The sequence below is a fragment of the Pyxicephalus adspersus genome, chromosome 5, assembly GCF_032062135.1.
Source record: "Pyxicephalus adspersus chromosome 5, UCB_Pads_2.0, whole genome shotgun sequence".
NCBI lineage: Eukaryota > Metazoa > Chordata > Amphibia > Anura > Pyxicephalidae > Pyxicephalus > Pyxicephalus adspersus.
In genome coordinates this window covers 33,369,323-33,393,939 of record NC_092862.1, presented here as the reverse complement: position 1 = coordinate 33,393,939, position 24,617 = coordinate 33,369,323, and the positions used below count along the sequence as shown (strand labels likewise).

Below are 24,617 nucleotides of genomic sequence, written 5' to 3'. Positions count from 1 at the left end.
ACTGCAAAGCGTGGCTTATAGGAGGTAAGAATTCAGGGTTTTCAATTGAAAGATGTGTTAAAACTGTAAAAAAAAACTTTGCAGTAGGGCAAAGGTTATATGTTTGTTTTGCCTAAAAGGGAAGGCACTAAGGTGAAATATGTGAGATAGGGAAGGGTAAATGTAAATAGTAATTTCCCCATTCAAAACCTCTAGATAAATAAAAATAAATCTGGGGGGCATTGCAAGGCAAATTGTGTCAGTCTTGCCCTAAAGAAAATTTCAGACATTCAATCGACTGCAGCATTCTACTACATGCTTAACCTTGATCCCTAATGCTCCCATTCAAACGAATGGGATAAGTTAGGAACCATTTTCTTCAAGAATTTCTAATCATTTGTGGCTGTGGTTGCCATGCATTGCAGTGCCGATCCTAAAAGGGGGAAATGGGTTCTGGCCACACATTGGCACCTCATCCTCTACATGTGAAATGCCATGGGTAACAGCATAGTAATTGAGGGGAGAGGCTAACAGCATCAACCAAAAGGGACCTACATGTTGCCTTTGCAAGAAATCAAATTCTGTTTCCTTTTGTTTTGTTTTATTCACATTTCTTTTGAATGTTTACTCTTTTTATTTTACTTATTTATAAAATGCTGACATAATCTGTATCTCCTAATGGCAGAAAACAACAAACAGCAAATGTGCTGTTCTTATCTATGCCCTCCCTTCACCAAAGGTCTTTACAGTCTAATGAAATCTGTATTTCAGAGCAACATGTATGAACACACATACATCTTTACAATCTTTATAACACTGTTCAGACTTTATATTGCTGTTTACTGTCATTTTCTGCTACAGACCACTTGCCATGGCTATTCGGTAATTTTCAATTAGTATGGCTTCTATAAAAATCAAGCTTGAACAGAGAATATCTTCAACAAGACAGAAAATATTTCACAACAGATGCTATGTGTAATTTTTGCTATGCTTTTAATATAGTTATCAGTCTGAAGAATAGAGTGAGTGAACAGAATTATAATTAGATCATCACTCAGGTTCTTAAAGTCTTCTCAGAATGTCTAAAACATGTTTTGTCTCAATAGAAGTAGCAAAATTACCAAAATTGAATGAGATGATCCAGAAATGCACCTAGACCTGGATCTCAAAGTTGTATTAGCTCATGAGTATTCACGTTTTATCAGCCAAAATAAAAAAAAAGCACCAAACTTTAGGCCAGTGAAATAAGCCTTTCTGTGCTGGTAAGTGCTGGCCTCTCACTTCCTGTACCATGGACATCAGGATGGGTAGTGAGGGAAGATTTCCCAAACATGGACTAAAATAGTATAAAAAATGTATCTGAGCTTCCAAGCCATCTTTATTCTTTTTAAATAATTGTGTTGTTATTGACAGTTTTTATAATACAAAAGTACAAAAAAAGAATAGAAAGACCAATATGTAAACAAACAGACACATAATGGAGACAACAATTCAACATCGTAACAAAGAAAAATATAATGGAATGCAAAGCCATCTTTATTCTGACCACAACAAAACAGTGTTTTGCTGGAATTATAGTTTAAACTTTCCTTAAGCTTGGTTCAGATGAGCGGTATTTTTACCATCCTTGGACACTTATTGTCCACCAAACATTAGGCACCCAAGAGTGGTACCAGGTGGTCACTGCTTTTTATTATTTGTATTGAAAAAACTTGAAATTGAAAATTGTCTGCACAAGACCTATAAGCAGCCTGTATTCTATCAGTAGGTCAACTCCAACGTGTCTGCAAGTGGTATCATTTTAAGTCTTTGGACAGCAGGGGCAGTGTCCAAAAAAAAGCACATTAATGCTGCCACCTCCTACCCCGTGTCAAATAATGCAGTGGTCCCCAACCTTTTGGGGCTCGCAGACCACTAAATGTACAGAAGACGGAGCCGCATGTATCTGAAGAAACATCCCCAATAGTGACGTCATGATGTCAGAACCTGACCGCCACCCTGAGCCTGTGGTGCTCTCACTAGTGGGCTGCAGACCGGGGATTGGGGACCCCTGAAATGAAGGATAATGAACAAGCCCATTTGTTACAATGTTAGCCATTTTATACAAGTGGTAAAACTCAAAACTGCTTGCATAAACCACCAGTATGAACCCAGCCTATCTCTTGTAGGTTGGTTAATGAATTCCATCTTTCATTGATTAACTTCCTGGGAGAACCAAAGGTTTTAAAAAGTCTGAACCCAGCTTATCTATGTGGAGACAACCATGTTGTTGGATGAGGTGCTGACATAGATATTCATAACACTGAACAGGATCTATGGCTGCATTTCCTCTTCAAGCATTGTTAAATAAACTAAAATATAGTTTTATGTTTCCCTGGAGGCATACAAATCTATCTCATTTTTTTTTTCATCATTATTTCTAGTTTCTCCTTAGCTTGTTTAATGTCACAGCTGTAACTAATATGGAAGGTGAAAGAAATGTATATAAACACTACAAATAGCAACTTTTTCTTCGTGTGTCTGGGCTATGGAGGGACGATGATGAATAATCTTAGCACAGTTAAATTGCTTACATCCAGATGTGAGTTTTCAAGTTGTCACTCTTTCTGTTTCATGTTCTCCATAGAATTTCAACAGGAAATGGAGCCTAAGTTAAGTTGTCCAAAGCGGTTACGACTTCATATTAAGCAGGACCCCTGGAATCTGCCAAGTAGTGTCCGAATTCTTGCACAGAACATGAAGAAGTTTGTAGAAGGTGAGATATAAATATCCAGTAACAGACAAATAAATCTTTGAAAAGAGAATACATAGATAACTTTGTAAAAAAAACATGTTTTACTGTACATTGACCTTGAGCTTATGTATACATTACACTTGACAATATTTCAAAATTCCAGAGATTACAAATAATGCATAAAAACATTAACTTTCTTTCTGGGAGACTTTTCCCCCACAAGAATAAGAGAATGTGTCTGATCAAACGCATTACAGCTGAAATAAGTGTGAGTGTCAGTGAAAAGATTGGTACATGTGATTGCCAGCCGCTGTCATTCAGTGTTTTTTCTGCAGGTTTAAGTGTGCCAGCTGCTGGATAGCTAAAAGACGGTCAGATGGTCCATATAATTTTTGGACTGCATTTACCATCACTAACTGAATTTTCCTTTTTGGAGTAGGCCAGAATCTGGAATCTTTGGTGGTAAATAAAATCTAATATTATCCATGTCATTTATTACCAAATTCGATTCCAAAGAAATGATGACAGCAGAAATGACAGCAAAACATTTCTTTAGTATTGTATTTACTGGTAGTTCCTGGGTTACATACGAAAAAGGGACTTTAGGTTTGTTCTTTAATTGTATGTGGGTTGGAACAGTTACTTTTTTTTAATAAATGCAATTAGGACAGATGTTTGTCTCAACATATTATTAGGCAGCGTAGTGGCAGTTACTGTATAAAATCCTCACTGAGGTAATCACAAACAAAGCAAATAAAAAAACACTTTATAGAACCTAGACATTTATTAACTTCTGGAGCAAGCTGTGCCTTGATATGCAAAAAGAAACAGCTGCAGATTTGCCTTGGTCATTAAAGAGTTACAAGATGTTACAGTTACAGCTCAATTACCCACAACCTCAGCTGTGCTTGACAAAAGATTTCTTCTGCAAGTCATGCAAATTGCCTCCTCCCCCCTCCAAGCCTCCGTCCTGCACACTAGGAGCAGGGAAGCCCATTCGTATCTAAGAGTCGTCTGTATGTCGGATGTCCTTAACCCGGGACTACCTGTATTGTGCCAAAAAAAATAAAAAAAATAAAAGGCTTGAAAGGTTCTACTGCAGTCTCTTATGGTAACCTGTGGTGATCTGTACATAGTTGGTATACAGAGTGACTCCAAAAATGCCATTTCCAGGTTGTGTGATTGGCTGATTTTTCCAAAAGTTTTGGTCTAAGATTCAAAATTTAGGCGTTGTCCTGACACAGGAATTTCAGTTTTGCTTAAAAACTCCCTAAGGTGTTTTATGCTTTGAAAGGGATGCAGACAGCACAACTTTCCGCAATTAAAGAATAAAAGGTGCACCAGTTGATTAGAACAAACTAGACATTACAAAAAATTCATTTTGTCCAGACCAACAGCTATTTCTTTAGAACAGAGAAAGGTATGAATCTGCAACAATATTTGTTGGAATAATTGAAGTGATCAGTGTAATGCCTTGTTTTAGTTTGGGCTAATTTCCTGCCATCCTTTTAGTTTCTAGTGAGTGTAAAGCCCCCCCCCCCCCACCCCGCTTTTTTAGGTCTGTGTGCTTTCCTTATTTTAGTTGATGGTAATTTATGTCCCCATAGTTGCATTTCTGTGTACTAAACAAAACAAAAATACCCATATATTTGTGCTAGGTCTGGTAGGAGTGGGGTTTTTTTTTAGTTGTTAGTATGAAAAACATCAAACATATGTATATATATATATATTAAAAATGCATCAATAGTTGCAGTTAAAGTCCAGAAGCAAGATTATCATAGGTTAGACTGATTTCTTAGCAACAGTCAATCCTTGACTGTTCAACCCAACTCGTTTCACAACTGTGCTTCTTTAGGGCTATAGTACATTTAGGTTGCAGACAACTAGATGAAGCATAAAAATAAAAAGATAGAAGTATTTATAATTATATGTTTTTAATGCTTGTGTTATTTATATTCATTCTTCGTCTAGTGTCTGATACTTAAATTTCCTGTAGCCTCTGATGAAGCACATTTGTAAAAGGAGTTGGATCATTAGAGACCTAGAACCTACCAGACCTAGAACAAGTATATGGATTTTTTTGTCTTGTTTTATGCTTAAAGGGTTTGGTTGTAATATTCTGTATTTGGAAGGTATTTTTTCTAGTTTCTTTTCTGTGTACTATGCCACTCTTAGTTATTAGTCAATGTAGTATCTCTCCTTTAGATTTTGATCAAACTGGTGTCCCTTTTGGTTTGTGGTTTGTGTAATGTTATTCTTTTAGTTGGTGGACAATGTAGTACCTCCCTTCAGTTAGTTGATTCGGTGCCTACTTATGTGTTGATCGGTGGTATTTATGGCACCATTGGGCAAGAGATCTTTCAACATATAAGTTCCTGACTAAAAGGCAGTGGCAAAATCAGAAGTGGCACCTGGGCTTCGTCACACCTGCTACTCTGCTCTCAGTACCCCACTGCACCGGGCAATAATGCATTACAACACAAGACAGAATTGTGGGGTGGCAGAATACATTGCTGTCTATAGAATTACCACAAAGAGCTGCACGATGCAACTGTTAAGCCAAATCTTACTCAGCCTGTTCATTTTGTGTTTTTGTGTTGATTTTTCATTTAGCACTGTTTAGAAAAATTCAGTATAATGCTCTGTAGAAAATATAGAAAATGCACCTTTCTTCTTCCATGTGACCTGCAATTTTTTTTTTTTTTTTCATTAAAGTGACTTTTAATTCCAGGTGTAATAACGTGTTTTTTTAGCCTGGCACAACCTCTATTGATGGAGTTCCTTGTACTATGTATGGTCACCATAGGTGCTATTTTTCCTTTGTAGTAATCTTGCCATTGTATGACTGTGTCCTGTTATTCTAGTGTCAAGCTGTACATGCCATATTTAAATACAATATTTCATTGTGCTGAGCAAAACGTATCCATGTGGTGAGTACATCCATAAAGGATGCAGTGTCAGCACTTACTCTAATGCATTTTGATAGTTAGGCAACACGTTCGTGGAAGATTTATGAGTTTGTTTATTTTCCAGAGATCCAGAGGAGAATAAAGCAATGGGTATTGGCTTTTAGCAGACTTTTAAAACAGAATTATTTTCCACAGTTTAAGATCTTCTGTTTGGAAGGAGATGCCCTAAACCAGGGGTGCTCAAAACGTCGATCTACTGATCGATCGCAAAGGCAACGCAAGTGGATCGCGGAGCCCTGCCTTACCTCTTCCTGCTGTTTACCAGAAACCCTGCTGCACATCTATAGGAATGCTGGGGATGTCTTTCAGTGCGTTAGAAGGCTGTGTAACAGTGGGAAGTGGGGAGGGAGGCAGAGAGGATGGGAGGGCAGTCTGAGGTGAGCAGTGCTGGGTGGCCAAGTCAGTTCAGGATCGAGGTTAGGGTTCAATTACTGAGATACCTTTGTACAGATTAGCAGTTCTTTTTCTTGTGCAGCACGTCATTCTCCTATGACAGGTGAACTGTAGCTTTCCTGTCACTATAGTCTTGTAGTGCAATGTCTGTGCAATGTTCTGCCATTCAATGTCTCATTAGCTTCAGTCACTTCTGTTTCATACTCGGTATATATATTAATATATGTTTATCATTTTTAATGTTGTTAGGTTATTTTTACTTGGTCATTTTAAAAGTAGCTTGCAAGCCAAAAAAGTATGGGCACCCCTGCCCTTAAACCATCAAAAAGTTTCTTTTGATTTGCCTTCTCTGTGGCAGACATCACACTGAACACTGATCACAAACCTAGAATCAGATAAAGTAAATGTACCACAACCATAGGAAATGTTATCAGTTTATGTACCTGATGTAGAAAAACAGAAGAGCTTGATAAATAATCAACCTTGTTCTAACAGGTTTATAGTGACAAGAGTACAAAATGTTGTGAAAAGGAGATATAAAACACAACGGTGATGAAGAACAATTCTAACACTACATAAGTAGATCTCTATCTAATACTGGCTTGTCCTCCAAGTGATCACCAAACACCAAATCACCAAACAGCAGTCAAACGTTTACACAAACATAATAAAAATAGTTCAGATTTATAGTAAGGGACATATACATGGCACATGTCCATCAGTTTGATATTATCTTTTATTCTATAATCTGCAGTGGGAAACAAAGGTTGGATCACATTTAAATCAAAATCACTGTACGCTTCATTTTGATCAATATTAAGACCAGGCTAATGAATATATATCTATAACTTTAAGCAAGAGCCAACAGCGGTAATAAATAAGGATTAACTAGTTGTTTAAAACTAGCAGTTTACTTTTAACATGTTATTATAACATAACTTTTTGTTTCTTTTTTTCTTTGTATTTTAAAGAGGTTGAAACTCGGATACTTTTGGCTTTACTTGAATATACAGGTAATTATATTGTTTGTATTACTATACTATAATTGAACCCTCAACCAAACTGTTTATATGTTTAATCTCTATTTGTAAAGTGTAAATTATTTTTTTGTTTTTTTTTATTAATAGCTTTGATTTACAGCCATATAACAGCTATAGATCTGTGATAATATAGTAGTACAATGTGCATGCAAAACCATGTGTACCAATATGTAAAGCAATGTACAATGTGGCCCAATTGCAGCAGGCTACATTACCTTTGAGATGCTTTACCTATTTCTTGTATGTGCTAAACCATTCAGCTCCATGTTACCTTTCCAAACTGGTGTTGAAGAGCTGGGCTTATATTTTCCACATTTTTCCTACAGATAGTGAAATTCAACTTAGGAGGGATATGGTCTTCTGCCAGAGCTTGGTAGCTGCTGTTTGTTCCTTCTCCGAACAACTTTTGGCTGCATTAAATCATATGTATGACAGCAACAGGGAGTATGAAGTAGAAAGCCAAGAGGCCAGCAGAAGATGGTTGGAGCAGATTGCTAATGCTGGAGTACTCTTCCACTTCCAATCCCTTCTTTCCCCAAATCTGGTAAGGATGGATTTGTTTAGAATATAGACAGTGCAGAGATAACTTTTTCCTAGATCCTGTGTACTTTTTTTTTTTAGAAAGCATTGATTAATGAAATCCTGGCATGAATAAAGTAGTTCAGAGGTTCACAGTCTTACGTACTTTTTACCCCAATATTTCCTAAACAAAAGGATACACATTATTATGGGTCAAAATGGCTATTTATTTAAAAAAAACACACTTGAACAGTATAAAATCATTTTAATGGAATTTTTTTATACCATACCAAAAGCCGTCTAACAGGTGGTCCGCGGCTTTGGTGGTGCACCCCCTAGTGGGGCCAGGAGAAGGACCCCGCTTGGGGGGGGGGGGGCACTGGCCAGAAACATAGACCATGTCTCCAGTAGGGAGCACAGGCTCGTAGCTCAGACCTGCGATGAGAGAGTGGGCAGGTTCTGGCATTATGATGTGACTCTGGGGGGAAGTTTCTGTGAGATTAGTGGTCCATGAGCTCCAAAAGGTTGGGGACCACTGCACAACACCATCGTGGAATTTGTGATAACATTGATATTGTTGGTTGTTGCCTCGGGAACAATATCAATTATACCAGAAAAATTTATATATTAATATATATATATAATAATAATTCTTTGGTCACTACTGTTTTGACCTCAACACTTAGGAGACACCACATTGAAGAATGGTTACCCACCACTTACCTATACTGTCAAAAATACTGCGCTTCAAGAACTTACCCTTAATTACCCTTCATCAACTAAATCTCCTCCTACCCCCACTAATCCAGTGATTGAAAAAAATAAAAAAACTGAGCCCAGGCAAGTCCTGCATTTCAGAAGCAACAGGCGATAATGCTTCTGCAATAAAAATAATTTACATGCCTGATCACAATTTCTTCCTTGCGCTCACCTGTCATTGATCTGCCTTGGGCTCCACCATTTTCATCAGCTCTAGGTACTGGGTCTTTTGCCATCTAGATTATGGAATCATAACATTGATGGATACAGGACTGTAGAAAAAGGTGTACGACTTTATTTGTGCTTTAAATTCTGCCTTTTGCTTTTTGTTTTATGGTGAATGTGAGAAATGTGTGAACTACTCACATTTATGCATTTACTATTCTCATTGTATGGAGCACATGCATTCATGCCGATAATGTGAAGAGCGTGGGAATAGAATGAATGTATTTTATTATAAACCTATTATATATCTTTTCAGCCCTTTATTAGTTTCATTTGTCTTGTGCACATCTCAGTATTACTCAGTAATACATCTCACATGTATTACTAATAATTGTTATTCCAGTGTAAATAGCATGAATAGTATTCTGTGTTCAGTAATCTCAGAGTTTAGATTTGGAATCTTTCAGACTTTTCCAGACAATATATTGATTTATTTATAAATGATAAAAAGAGAAAAAAAATAAACATTTTATCAGTGAGGCAAATATGAATTATTGCTCATCCAACTGGCAGAGCTTGATGCTCATCCTAATAAATTTCAGGCCTTTTGAAAGGAACTTAAGGTTTACAGGCTGCAAAGCTCAAGCTAAAATTTACATATTGAATTAAAGCATTCTTCGTAATGATTCATCCCTTTTTAGAGAACTCAATGTAAAACTTCAATCAAGCAAATACAAACAGGATCAAGCGTTGTTATCTGCAGTTGCAATGCTTTGGCATCTATTAAATATTGGGTCGTTAAACATAGATTTTATAGTATATATAGTAAAAAAAAAAAAAAATATTTAAAAACATAAAGTTAGAAAACAAATATTTTTTTCTGTGTTTTTAAAGTCATTATAGTCTTCCCTTTAGGTGTATATAGAAAAGCTGTGTTGTTTGTTTGTTCAGCCAGCACTATAGTTACTGTGGATTTGCTTTTGACGCATTTTTGCTGGAATCTGCCTAATACGGTATCTTTTGTGTCATGGCACACATGACTGGTAATTCCTGTTATCCATCAGTACTAACGTTTCCTACCAGTTTCATGTAATGCAATGCTTTTCTAGGAAGACATACATTATTCAGTGATGTTTTCACCTCCCTTTATGAAACTGCTGTTCAATTCTCCCTGCTATTTATAGGTTCTGTTATCTCACTTACTAAGCTGATACTCAGCTGTGCATGCATGGTTCATCTTAGTACACACTTTGTATAATATTACATAGTATTGTATTGTATTGTATGTGCTGATCCCAAATTTAATGTAATTCTTCACCCACGTCCTAGATTGTAAGCTCTTGGGGGCAGGGTCCTCTGCTCCTCCTCCTGTGCCACTGCCTGTACTTGTCTGTCATTTGAAACCCCTATTTAATGTACAGGGCTGCATAATATGTTGGCACTATATAAATCCTCTTTAATAATAATACTAATAATAGTAATGACTGATGATATAACTTAATTATATCTCTGGTTTACCTATGCGGGGCAACTCATTAGGTTGTCTTCTTAGCAGACCTTTCCTCTGCTAGACTTCTATAAAGAAAGGAGAGTCTTATGTCCTGCACAAAAATGCTGGCGTCTTACACAGGGTTATGGAGTTTATGTGCCCAAAATGTGCTGCTAAAGATCCTAAAAGCAAGAGCTTAGGGAAACCAATTGTGTGAAACCTTGAACAGTTTCTGGTCCAGTTACTGGTGTGAGTGAAAAAATATTCACCCATATATATTCTCTCTCTCTCTCATAATCACTCCTATAGTTTACGATTTTAGGTGTCCCTTACAGGAACCCTCAGTAGACAATCTCATCCAGGTTTTTTTCCATTGGTTTAGAGGTTTGGTGCAACCCATCCAACAAGGTTTCAATTTTCCCAGGGTCTAGAAAATGAAGCCACTGTGCATATCCTAAGAAGGATCCACTAGTGATCTTTGCATTGGAGCCCTCCCTTCTGATGTATGATTTGTAAAGTGTAATGATGAGCCCATCATTTTACAAAAAATGTTGTCAAAACTGCATCCTATATGACTAGTAAATAGAAAGTGATGACATGATAAACATAAGTACATGTAAAAGGGTGCAGATGTGCTAAGTGAGATATAGCCTCCCAGCTGTACATTTATAATTGTACCTCCATGTTTCCCTCTGGCTGTTTTGTTCAGTGTGATATCAGTACTATAAGGCTTATATACTTGTTTTACCATGACGGTGTGACAAAGAAATGGATTGATAGTGGTGTAAACCACAAGTGAGCTTGATAAGCACATACACCAATTGTAACCTAATGGGATCATTTGTCATGCATTTCATTATTGTCCAACAATACTTTATACTGCCAATGAAAAGAGCCATAATAATGTAAAATGGTTCTTCTAATCTTCTCTACAGACACTGCCTTTCATTATACCCATTGAAGTCCTGCTTGAAATGATATTAATTATTTATATGCAGTTACATTGATATGAATGCATTGTGTATCCTTGTTTAATCCTGATTTGCCAGCGTGATATTTCCTACAGACAGATGAACAAGCAATGCTGGAGGACTCGCTGGTTGCCTTGTTAGATTTAGAAAAGGTCATGTTTTACTTCAGACAAGCCGAACAAGGACCGCAGGTGGCAAGTGAGTATTTACCCAAGACTTCTATCCTCAGAAATAGGATCTGAAATGATTGGTGAAATATATATTGACATTTGTTAGCCTATCTACTGATTGATATTTTTAATTCCAGCATTTATTTTCTATATCTGGATGCTTTTCTCACTTAATTGCCAAATGTGTCATTATCACCATGTTTTGAAAAGGACAAAATCTGAGAAAAATACAACCTCCAGAGATTGTTAGGGGTTCCTTGAGCAATGAGCAGTGCCTCTCAGGTCAGTTTAACTCATACCAATGATCTTGGTGACATTCTTCCCACTGACCACCCAGCTTAATGTATTGTGAGATGAGGATATAATAATTATAGTAGGGGTTCTCCAAAGACCTGAAAGTTATTTTAAGGGCTCTTACAGAAACTCTGCCGTAAACCATTGTTGTTGTTCTGTGTGTTCAGAATAATAGCAGTATGTTTAAAACATGAATAAAGCTCAATTTATCAGCAATGCGTGCAATATGGCTAATTTTGGTATTCAATGTCATGGAATTAAGATACAGATGTACACGGCCAACCGGAACAGCCTCAGTTGGAGTTGATATAAGTGGACCAGACAGTCTGTTTATAGCCTTTAAGCATTTTGCAATTTATCTTTTGACAAATATGTGTACCTCGCCTGTATTACAAGTCACTAAAGCTACGTACACACTTCCAATTTTTATCGTTGGTAAACGAACGACGAACGATCCTGCACGATATCTGCGAACGATCGTATAGCACCGATCCTGTACATACAGATAACGACACGATCGTTCAAAGATATTGTACACACGATAGATACGGTCGTTTGAACGATACAGGAAGTGATGTGCACCACAGGAAGTGAGCGAACATTCGTTCACCGCGCATACTCAGACCATGGACGATCACTGAACGACCGTACACACGATTGATGGTCAACGATCGTTGTCCAATCCGATCCGCCGGTCCGGTCGTTCATTTCCAACGACTATCCTCGTTCGTCGGCGTTGTTGGTTACTTTTTTTACGAACAAATTTTGGCCAATCGGTCGTTCGTCGTTCGTTCGTCGTTCATTTCCAACGATAAAAATTGGAAGTGTGTACGCAGCTTTAGAGTTTCTGCCTTTAGATTACCCATACAGGGAAGAGATGATGAGTGAATGCACCTGATTCTGTTCACTATAGGTTTGAGTTAAACACCTTCAGTGATTCTGAGAAAGTACACCTTTTTACAAAAATGGCATTCTATAGTTCAAACTTAAAACAAACATACACATAAAATGGCAATATAAAACCAAAGGCACACATTGTCCAATATATAAATTTTCAAATGTATGGGTGCTCACCAGGGAACGAGGCCAAATTTCATACAGCTCTAGTTCTCAAGCATATACCAGAGGTCCTTCCTATGAAAATGGAAAAATGAAAGTTTACAACTGAAGTGTGCTATAGATAATAGTTTTGGGGCAACACACAAAGATCTTTATTTGATGAATAAGTGCTTGTGAAAATCCAAATCTTTATGCAGTGTAATACTTCGGTGATAACATTCAATGTTTTTGGGCAATATTACTGTACCCAGATAATCAGAACAGTTTTGCACAATGCTAAAAAAAAAAGTATTGAGGAAATTTATTCCAGCTCTTCTATCCTAAAAAATCCATCTATTTTTATTACTTGTCTTGCTTTCATCATTTTTTGCGATGGAGAAACTAAGCACAGTGCGCATGCTGTGTCCACCATCCTAATTGCCCTCAGCTTGAAATGCCTCTTCTGTGGGCAATCAGGCTCAGGTCCTTACTTGGGAAGCTTTAAATTTTACGGGTGGCAGAGCTATAAAGTATTTTCTGCAGTCAGTTCTGCAGAGATTTTATGATACTGGAGACAGTAATGCAAAAAACAGTTTTCATGAAGGTGATTTATTTGTTTTTTACTGATTTCAGTTACATCTGTATCCTCTGTCCTTTGCTCCTCTATAGTCACTATCACAGCAAGCAACATGATTCAGTGTTCTCCACATGTCTGCTCTTATATATATATATATATATATATAGACTGACCTCATTCTGAAAATGGTAGTTGCCTGGCTAGTTGACTTTAATGATTCCCAGGCAAAAACAGCATGCAGAATTTAAAAATAAAATGGTATTCCTTATTAGTACTTGTTTTACGTCAGTAATCCAAAAGTTATGTAGAAAAAGTATCAGCCAGACAACATAGCATTAATGACAAGTGGCAAAAGAGTGGGAAAAGATATAGCCATAGTCTGACTGCTGTCCTCACTAGGAAATAATCCTTTCACTTTTTGTCTAAGCTCTTCCATACAGACAGCTTCCATGGCACGGATGCAGTAGCTGGTGTGCCCCTTAACCCCAGGTAGCACTTTTATCTATTCATAGGGGGGAGTTAACTCAGAGGTTTAGCCAGGACTTGGGAGTGCCTGCCATTAGCCCTAGCTAGAGTTTTGGGGACAAACCAGCTGGTCACTAACTGCAAAAAGAGCCACCTGTGTAAACGGGCTATGTAACACCAGGACAGGAAATAACAGCATTTATTACCTTTGTGCCATTTCATCCATTTATTATGATCAGCAAATGAAATCTGTTAATAGTAATTATTAGTATGAAAGGCTAACACAACTCTCCATTTTCATCCTTAGATGTCCCTATCACCTACCAGGCGGAGGGAAGTCGCCAGGCCTTAAAAATTTACTTCTACATAGACGATTATCACTTTGAACATTTACCACAACGGCTGAAGAATGGAGGCGGATTCAAAATTCACCCTGTCCTATTTTCTCAAGGTGATTACTTTTTTTGTACATTTTAAGAAAAGAGAAATTGGGTACTTTTCTTCTGAGTACTGGATTGTCATTTCCCAAGACCTTCTATATCCTTGTAGCAATATTTTAACAAATTGCATTTTTTGTATTTGAGGTTTTAATCCCATTATTTCTGATAAAGTGTTTTAGTGCAGACATATAATCTATTATTGTACATGTAATGCACAGCTTCTTAATAAACAAGGTCCCTTTAATTATCTGATGGGTGCTGCTACAGTGTTAAATTGATTTTGTAACCTTCTTATGGGGGTGTCCACTGTATAAATATTGGCAATGATCTACAGGATGTTGAATTAACAAATATTTCTAACTCGCTAATGTAGAAATTAACAAAGAAAATTTTGATTAATTATACTTAAAACATCTGTGCATTCTTTAAAACAATTGAAGCTGAACTGTAGGCAGATGTAAAAGACATAAATAAATAAAGTTAGGTATTGAGCAGGTAAAGCTGACCCCCAGCCTCACCTTTCTTTTATTGCACTTGTAAATAGCCCTCTTCTGTGCTAAAAGAGATCAGTCCCATTTCTCTGTACACTTCAACTTCCAAACAACAAGCATTAGAATCTGCAGCAAGTATCTAATGCTATTCCTTCTTCCTGCCTGAAGGTTTACAAAGGTTTTCAGCACAGCCATTTCTATCTGTCCCTCTATTTTCTATTGGCTATATTTTTTTTTCTTTATTGCTTTCCTGTTAGTTATCTTCATGTGTGGGCATTTTCTTTGGTGGTTTGCATCAAATGTAGTGCATCCAGGAAAACATATGTACAGATACAGTGTGTGAGAAGCAGTGATGTTAGCTGAGAAATCCCCCTGTCCATGTTGAAGTTAACTATTCTGCTGTCATTGTGCCATGGAGTCACAAATAAGTTCTGTGAGTCATGGTACTACAGAGTCATAAATCCTATCTTAACATGCCTGCACAAGCACAGACATTACAGAGAAGCTGAGGCTTGTGATTTATTGTGCTGTCAGCAGTGGCAGAGGGGAACTGATAAACAGTGAAAAAACAGGGAGAGTTAACACCAGAGAATGGTTGTTCTGATTACAGCTTATGGGAAAAGTAAAGGGTTGCTTGTACCCTTTATTGTACTTCACGCATGCTGTGCATTGAAAACCATGATTTGACACATATATACATACATACATACACACAGTATACATTCATATATTTATTTCTATATAGGAATCATCCTTTACTATATTGGTAGACAGCCAGTGTATGCCTTGCTTTAGTGTACTTTCAAATCCTAACTGTCTGTGAAGCAAGAACCTGTGCTACATGTAATCCGATTTCTGTTCTGTTACTGTCACTTTTTCCTAATGGTCCCTGCACTTCATAGTCATTCACCTATAGTTTGTTATATCACACTGAGACGATAAAATCAGGACAGTGTGAGGCTATAGAGAGCAGAGCGGTTTAAGCTACAAAGGCAGAAAAAAATGAAAGTAATATCTCTTCCTATTTCAGCCCTGGAGAGCATGGACGGCTATTATTACAAGGATAATGTTTCTATAGAGGAATTTCAAGCCCAGATTAATGCCGCTTCACTTGAAAAAGTTAAACAGTATAATCAGAAACTAAGGTATGTTCGTCACTTACATTGACTCATCTTTTTATTATTTTGATGTTTATTTCTGTTTGCCAAGCACTAAGTGCAGCAGCACTAAGTGGTAAATGCATTAATTTACATTTTAAATGCAATCTAAAACTTTTAATTTTGTTTTATTTTATATATATATATATATATATATATATATATATATATATATATATATTTATTGTAAACATATTATACCCGGCAAATGATTCCTAGAGAACAATGAGGTAGCAAATGCAATACAGCCACCGGTTGGTTATTGCTTTGTAGCTCAGTTAGTCTGCAAGTTCTCATCAACACTTTTGACAACCCTAGAGTTTTGTAAGCAACATGTTGGTCCCACCTAATGGCTCAAAAATGACAGCATATTTTTGTAAGGCCCTAGTCCAGCAACAGTACTCGCCAGACACCAGTCTCCAAATCTAACACCGCACTCTTTACCTATAGCAAGCCCCGCTCAGCCTGGGAAAACACAACCGGAGACTGGTTGTGTTTCCCAGCACACAGTTGCCCCCAGGACTTGCAAGGGATGGTGTATAGGGAAGGACTGGCAGAGGACCAGGAGCCCACAGATAAAGCAGTACCAAGATTCCAACAGAGGCAAGTCCAGAATACAGAGCAAGAGATCATACACAGATAATCTGTCCACCAGACAAAGTACACAAGGGTGAAAAACAAGCAGAGTCGGGGTCACAGTAGAAAAGCCGGTCCAGGCAGCATAAACTCACAGGGTCAGAAAAAGACAAATTCAGCAACAGTAAATTAGAGAAATAACACACCAGTAGCAAGTTAGCCAGCCAAATGCTACAACAGGCTTTGGTGACTAGGAACAGAAAGGTTATAAAGTCCCAGCAGCCAGGGACTGTGCAAGATAATCAGCAACTAATCTGCCTCTAAATCCCCTGCAGCTGTGCACAGCCTCAGAGTGTGTGCTGGGGGTGTCAATAAAATACATCAGGCTGCACGGCTAAAGGGAAGCGGAGGCTGCTGCAAATGACAGTGCTAGACAGAATAAACAGTATTTGGTACTGCAGTGGTGCACAGCACAGGATTGTTGGACAGATAAGCATCTCCTAACAATTATTATGCAGAATATCTCAAATAAAAAAGGTACAAATATGAAACAATACTGATTTAATGACAAAGTGACATCATCATTGTCTGTAGTGCATGCAAATAACGGCTGGTGAAGGAGTCAGCTATGCTATACAATATCCACGCGTGATATTCAGCAGGTAAAACTGAAAGGACTGAAATCCATTGAATGCATGGGTGGGCCAGGGACAGTACGGCTGGAGAGGAAAGGAGTGGATGATGCTGAAATTGAGACATGCTCTATGTGACTTTGTGCAAAACAGTGATGTTAATGAAAGCAATTTCAGTATAGGAGAGGAGCCTGTACAACAGTGAAATACTGAGCGATAGGCTAGACTCTTTAGTGCTGCTGTTTTTGAGTTGCATTTGATTGATATACCAGGAAAGCCACCTCTGTGTTTCACTGGGTAAATCATATTTTTTCTGTGGAAGGAACTGAGATCTATGCATGACCAAATGCTCCTATGGGCCCTGCTGACTTTAGCGTCTTTACAATAATTATTATACTCAGGAGCATAATGAAAATCAGACAGCCTTTCTGTTCAATGCATTTCATTAGCTAGGCTCAAAAAATTCAAAGCTTTCCATGCTAAGCTGTCCTCCTGTGATTGAGGATCTCATGAAAGTGAAGCCTGCTTCCTTTACTTTCAGATAGCCCCCATGAGATTCTTTAAATGCATGTCAAGGATGTTGCTCTTTTGATTAGCTAAATGGTCTTGGGACAAATGAATATCCACTGACTTGGTAAAGAACAATACACATGATTGTTTAAATGAAAAGCCTGCTTGGAAGAAAAATCATTTACATTATGAACAAAATAATCCCTAATGCACTTATAATGAAATTATTTTGTTCATGTGAACAGTTTCTCCTAATACAGAGTACACAAGCCAATAGATGAGAATATTTATGTATTTATTCTGATAAAACAGTTATAACTTCTGTATCAGAGAAATAACCTGTGGTTTAGTAGGTGAATGTACGTGTCACCAGTTGCGGACATAGCCAACAGTGGGGCCCTGTATAGAACTGGCTTAGGGCCCCTGTGTCAAGATCTTCGCTGAGAGGTATTTGTTAAAATTAGGTAATATAAGAGTTAATTGATGTTAATCATTCTTGGATTCGGAAACGGCCATTGTTGTCTTGAAGGTTATTAGAAAATGCTGGAAAATCTTTTAAAAGGGTAAAGGATAGGTCCCTTTTCCCCAAAGTAAAAGCAAAACTGCTTAGTTTGTGCTGGATTGTATCTAATTAGGGGTAGAAGCTTTCAAAGTTTAGTAGGTCCCATGAATGATATGCCAACCTGCCAATCTATTTCTATTAAGTATCTCATGCTCATGACATGTTCTTATCCCAACTCATTTATTGTTTTTTATTGACTGTATTAAAAAAAAATCTGTTTGTACAACCAACTGGTTTTACTATTTTTTTTCCATTGGTGGCAGAAAATGTTGCATGTTAGAAAACATTTGTCTCAATACTGCTTGGTTTCCTATAATGACCCATGCATATAAATATATTTCTACTTGTAGTGTCTAGGTATTTTACACAAGGCCGTGCATGGAGAAACTTGTTACCTAAGGGGAACTCCTCATTTATCCTATTCTGAACTAAATAAAAGGTTCTTTTTAATCACATTTTCTACTGATGCTTATCCCATGATTCTACCATTTAGATATTTGTATGCTGGAATCCTGAGTATGATGTCCTATGCTAGCTCAGTGATGAAGCATATGCAGGGCTCTAACCCTCTCCACTTCATTGTCTACTCATGTTCTCAGGCCCCCTCCCCAACCTTTCTATCAGGGCCAATGGCAAATAGGGCAGGGAAGGTTAATATCTATAATGGTGGTGGCAGGCAATAAGATTAACTTGTTAGAAGAAGATATAATACCAATAGTACATGATCAATGCCAATGTTATGGCAAAGGATGTACTTCACTGCCCAACATTTGGCATTTACTGAAATACCCCAGCTAAATTCACACTGAATCAACACACGCATATACTTACTGCTATACATTGTATTTACCTTAGTATAGGCGTAAGCGTTTATAGATGACCGGACGAGAATGCTGCTGCTTTACGGTAAGGTGAGCAATCAAGATAAATAGTCTCTGTCTGGCTAGCAGAGTAAAGATTTTCTTTTTTAGCTCATCTCTGGACAAAATCTTTAATCCCCACCACAACAACACCTTGTATTTCTCCTGTGTTACCTTGTTTGCTCTATTCATCTGCAGATTGCTAAGAAAATACTCACTAATTAGCAGGTTTCATGGCTCTTAAATGAGGAAAATCTATCGTCCTTCAAATTTCACAAATGTAGACTGTTGTGCCAGATACTAGGGGAGGTTTCCTTGTTTACCAATAGCTAATACAATGACAAGGGAGCGAGGGAAAGTGGGAGAATTTAGGAATGGGAAGGGATTAGTAAACCTGCAGGAGACCTATATCAACACTTTTTCATTGTATTTTTTAGTCCTGACCAATATTGAAAACAGAAAGAAAATAACTACAAGATCGCTCTACTCTTTTTCCCAGGCAGGGTGTACCCATATGGAATTTTAAGTAGATGACATGTGGAATTTAAAGTGTTTCCCTTCTACACTATGCTTGCTACTGCATAGCATGAGAGCCATGGACACATTCGCTTTTATTGCACTTACTTTAATTGTAAAAACTCTGTGCTCTCGCTTAATCAAATTTTCTATGAAATACCTAATGGAAATGCTGGCCTCGTTCCAATATTGACCGGCTCATTGAAGCAAATGGGAACAAGTAGTTTTTGCTGTGTTCTGATGGAGTAAAACAATGCAGTGGTTGAAAATAGCTAGAAATTGATCTGATTATCAATTAGGCTCCAACATTTATTGTTTTGTTTAAAAGGATTTTTTTTAAATAATAGAGCAATATATTAAAATAATATTTAGAAAAGATTTGTAAAAATTTAACATTGTATATATATATATATATATATATATATATATATATTACAATTAGAAACGAATAGCTGAATTAATTTTGCTAAGTTTTTCAGTTTTCAGAGGTACCAGTAGCCAAAAGCAAAAAAAGTGCTATGAGCATTTAAAAGCCAGATGATGGTACTGTAGTGCACCACATCACAAATGCCACGTGTTTGGTACACTTCATTTAGGAAAATGTGTACACTATAATAATAGATGGTAATTAAATTCCCTGATAAACTGGTGACCATTACCAGAACCAGGGGAATTTAGGAATCTGCATGCAAAATACAATCAGCAAAATAATGAACATTAAGAAAAGTAAAGTAAAAAATGACTTTTCGCTAAATGTGACAGTTGGAGCTTTGCTGCAGTATATGGTTGTATTGTGTTCAGCAAACACTCTTCCCATCTGGTCAGCTCCTATCATTCAAAAAGCCAAATTTACTAAATAATATCACAATATGTAATACCCTTATCATGCAAGCATTGGTTCAGCATTTGAATATATAACCTTACAATTTTCCAAGCTTTTCAAAAGACCTAAAATGATGAAGTTGAAAACAAGCAAGATCTGAAGGTTTCAAACTGGTGTTAGATGAGGGAATTTTAAAGGCTTCACCGTGATTCAAGTTCATGTTTCTTTTTGATCCATGAACTGTGCTTTGGTAGTGATCATATTTTATTTATAGTTTCAAGGAAAAGGGAAAGGGAATACGGCCGAAGAAGATTATGATTTAATGAATTCAAACAATAAACGGGAAGGAAGTATATTTCATAGAAAGAGAAAGGTTGCCAGTAGAGGTTACGTACAGGAATTGTGATATCAAAAAGGAAGTGATGTTGTATGAAATACCTTGTAAATGGCAAGGACAGATTTTCCCTTTGATTAGGTATTAAACAAGCAAAGAATCATACAATACCAATATTAAAGATGTTCTGTATGCAGAACAAGGCTATATACTAATATGAATTGAACAAATCCTTTGTTTGGCCAAATACAAGGTTGCTTGTAAGCTTGTGAAATCATGAAAAAGAATTTTGTCTCTGAGCAATGCAGACTGGGGCTAATAGAGTAATTGTATTTAGGCAATGGTTATGGAATGTATTAGTTATTCTATTTACAGATATTCTATTCTGTTTATTTTCTATTCTGTATATATTCTATATTCTGATATCAAACGTCTCAATTTGATAATGAGGCCAACTTATTTCTCTTGCAAAAGTATGACTAAAAGTTGAGTAAAAGGATGGTAAATAACATATTTAGGTATATTGTTTATGTATTCTATTACAATGTGAACAAAATGGTTTGTAATTTAGACACATTAAATATGTTAAATATAAGTAAGTCTAAAGTAAGTAAAGTCTAAATGTCCCCTTATGACAATCTAAACAATCCCCAAATCCATTTACTATGTGATGCACAAACCTCAAAAAGTAAACAAAAAACATCCTTTACCCTCCCTGGCTGAGCCGAATCCACTTTCATTTGGGTCTCACATGTTCCCTGTCCCAGCTCACAGTGGGAGGGTTTCAGAAAAAGAGTCATGGATATCAATGAGGAATTGTGTGTCACAATATAGATGTCAATGCGCAATTTTGCATTGGAATATGAATGCCAGTGGGTAATTTTGTGTTAATGCGAGAAGTCTTTACTCAAGGTATGGATGAGAGCAGGAATTTTGTGTGAGAGTATGTGTAGTCACTGAGGGGTTGGTGTATTGGCGTATGAATGTGGATGGGTAATTTGCTTTCAGTATATGGTTGTCAGTGAGAAATGTGGCGTGAGGGTAGACATCAGTGTGTAATTTTGTGTAGTGTAGATGTCACTTTGAGGTTGTGTATTGGGGTATGGATAGAAGTGTGTAATATGGTGAAGATATAATTGTTCGTGTGACATTTTGTTAGACAGTAAAGATGTCAGTGTGCAATATTGTGTGGGAATATGTGTCAGTGGGAAGTTGTGTATGGGAATGGATATCAGTGTGGTTTCATGACTCCGGTTACAGATGAGGAGTTTAGTGTTTGGTTAAATGTCTGTGTGGTATTATTGGTAAAGTTATGCATGAAAACCATCAGGAAATAAGAACACTGCTAACTACAAAGATTTATTAAGCAGTGGAGCCACAAGCACTTGGCTGGAACATGTGTTTTAAACATCCGTGCAACAGCGTCACCATCAGCCACACTCCTATGAAGAATAGGGAGCATAGACTCGCCTAGATTGATGAAATTGTACACAGCAAGTGGATGGTGAATTTACTGAATAATTTTTCCATCTGATAACACTTTTTGAACTTCTTAGGAATTCATTTTTATTTATAAAGCCACTGATAATTAGATAAATGCCATATTTATTTCATGTTCTATTGTATTCTTTGTTTTTTATATACTGTGCATTGTGTTTGAACTGGTATAACCTTTAATAATAACCATTAATGCATTGGTGTCTTTCTCAGGGCTTTCTACTTGGATAAGACAAACATACCTCCAAATACCACATCTAAAGCTGCTTTCATTGACAAGGTAAGTGACCCATACTGTTTAAAGAGAACCTGTATGACCGAGGGGCAGACCACTTCATCTGTAGGCTTTGTGGCTGTACAGACACAGCAAACATTTAGACCAGTGGTCGGCAAACTTTTTCATCTACTAGATCATTTCAGGAAGTCAAAACGGCACACTAATCCAGAAGAAACAAGGTGTCCTAATAAAGGTTTTTTCCAACCGTGACTGCAAGCGAGCAGCCTCAGTCTTCCACTCACCTGCGGTGTTGTCTCTGTACGTGTGCGCGTGCTTGGCATCAAAATGCCCATTGAGATTCAACTTCTTGAAAGTGCTGTTGCTGTCATTGCACACAGGGCTTTGTTGCCACGTTGGATGAAGAATAATTTGTCAGTCCATTCGGGGTTCAAGACACGATGTTCGAGGTCAACCTTCCAGAAACTGGTAGCTCTTTAGGCATAGTAATTGGGGTTACTGTGCAGGAACTGGATGATATCGATAACGCAGGAACTCACAATAACGCAACAATTCAATTAGGCCAGATCCAACAGAGACAAAACTACAGAACAGATTCTGTTTAAAGCTAGGTGTTAATTATTTTAGTTTTTTTGAAGCCATGTAAGTACACCCCATTACATCTTCAATATATATAATGAAGATGTTTGGCACAAAAAATGGCAAAAAAAAAATTCATTTGGAAGTTTCTCTGCTGCTTCAAAGCAGTTTCCAGTCATCAAGTGAACTATGGCTTCTGCATCGTATCAAACACGTGGTGAGAATGTGAAGCTGTGATCTGTCCAAAAGTTTACGCTGAACCAAATATGTGTCTTTCAATGTGATAATGATCCAAAGCACAAAGCACAAATCCACCAAGAACCGGCTTAAAACAATGGAATGATTAATTTCTTTTTATAGGTTGTGGATTTAACTATTCAGAATACCATTAAAATGTTGTGGGAGAGGAATCTATAATTAGCAGTGTATTGAAACTCACATATCTTGCACCTGAAGTAATTTTGCATGGAAAAGTGGTCAAAATTTTTGGTTTGAGAAGTTGGAGAGTGGTGGACAGTTTTTCAAAAAAGAGGTTATTTTTTTGGTAAACTGGCAATACCTCTTCTAAACCAATGTTGGACTTTTTCCACTCACAAGGCTATTAAAAAATGTTTTTCTTTCTAGCATTTTTTTTATATATATACCTATATACATGTTGGCCATGATTGTCATTTGCTGACACACTGATCGCCATACAAAAAGTTGATGGAGATCTGTAAAACTAAAAATCATCCAGATTGCTTAACTTGTAAGTTTCCTCTAGCAAATATTTAGTATATTTGTATGGAAAATTGCCTAAAAATAGTTTACAGCAGTAAAACATTATTTGAAAAATAACTTTAAGGTACCATTTAAAATAATATTTAAAATACAGAGTACATTTGGAGAATGTGATAGCTTTACCAAACATTTTGTCACTAAATCAGAAGCAAGTGAAAATCAGTATATGAGAAATAATCAGAATAGTAATACATAATATACATAGCAATTGCTGTATGATTGTATGTTCAGCAAATACATTCTGTTGGATGTGGTATTTTATTTATTATTTTCTCATTGAATGAAGTTTTGAAGTGCTTTCATGTGAAACGTGCTTAAATTCTATTTCATTTCCTTTCAATCTTCTCTGTAGCTGATGAGGCCATTAAATGCTTTGGATGAACTGTACCGGCTTGTAGATTCCTTTATTCACTCCAAGCGTACAGCAGCCTGTGCCTACACAGCTTGCAGCGCCTCAGGAGTTGGACTGCTTTCTGTGTCTTCAGAACTTTGTAACCGGCTTGGAGCGTGCCACTTAATAATGTGCAATAGTGGGGTGCACAGGTAAGAAAATGAGCAGTTTCTGTTAAACACGTGTTTTTAAATGTGTAATAGTGGGGTGCATGGGTGAGAAATTAGTTATTTCTTGATGAACACATACTTTTATATGAACAAGCCTGCAAATGAGGGATTTTTTTTAAACCTTGCAAATAGTAAAAGTGAATGAAGTTACATACAGTGAGTTCATTGTATTAGGTAAACTATTTGATGTAATCAAATTGAACACATTGAACAAATATCACATTGAAGCTGATCTTGAGGAACTCAAATACACTGGTCCTGCATTGTATGTGATTGGCAGCATGGTGGCTCAGAGGTCAGCACTCAGCTCTTTGCAGCGCTGGGTCCCAGGTTCAAATCTCAGCCAGAACACTATCTGCATGGAGTTTGCAGGTTCTCCCCATGTTTGCGTGGGTTTCCTCTGGGTACTCTGGTTTCCTCCCTCATCCCAAAAACATGCAGTTAGGTTAACTGCCTTCCCCCCTAAGTTGACCTTAGACTGTATTAGAGACATACAACTATG

At 37.1% G+C, this 24,617-nt stretch overlaps 1 protein-coding gene across 1 annotated transcript in view; it reads left to right on the top strand.

Moving 5' to 3' along the window:
* The window catches only part of PREX2 (phosphatidylinositol-3,4,5-trisphosphate dependent Rac exchange factor 2), a 180,269-nt gene that overhangs the window by 116,558 nt on the left and 39,094 nt on the right, over window positions 1-24,617 (top strand). The window contains exons 30-37 of the mRNA XM_072411080.1: window positions 2,606-2,734; window positions 7,047-7,088; window positions 7,442-7,659; window positions 11,114-11,216; window positions 13,870-14,013; window positions 15,524-15,638; window positions 22,174-22,240; window positions 23,907-24,097. Coding sequence (XP_072267181.1) covers window positions 2,606-2,734; window positions 7,047-7,088; window positions 7,442-7,659; window positions 11,114-11,216; window positions 13,870-14,013; window positions 15,524-15,638; window positions 22,174-22,240; window positions 23,907-24,097 — 1,009 coding nt within the window. The remainder of the gene's footprint in view (window positions 1-2,605; window positions 2,735-7,046; window positions 7,089-7,441; window positions 7,660-11,113; window positions 11,217-13,869; window positions 14,014-15,523; window positions 15,639-22,173; window positions 22,241-23,906; window positions 24,098-24,617) is intronic.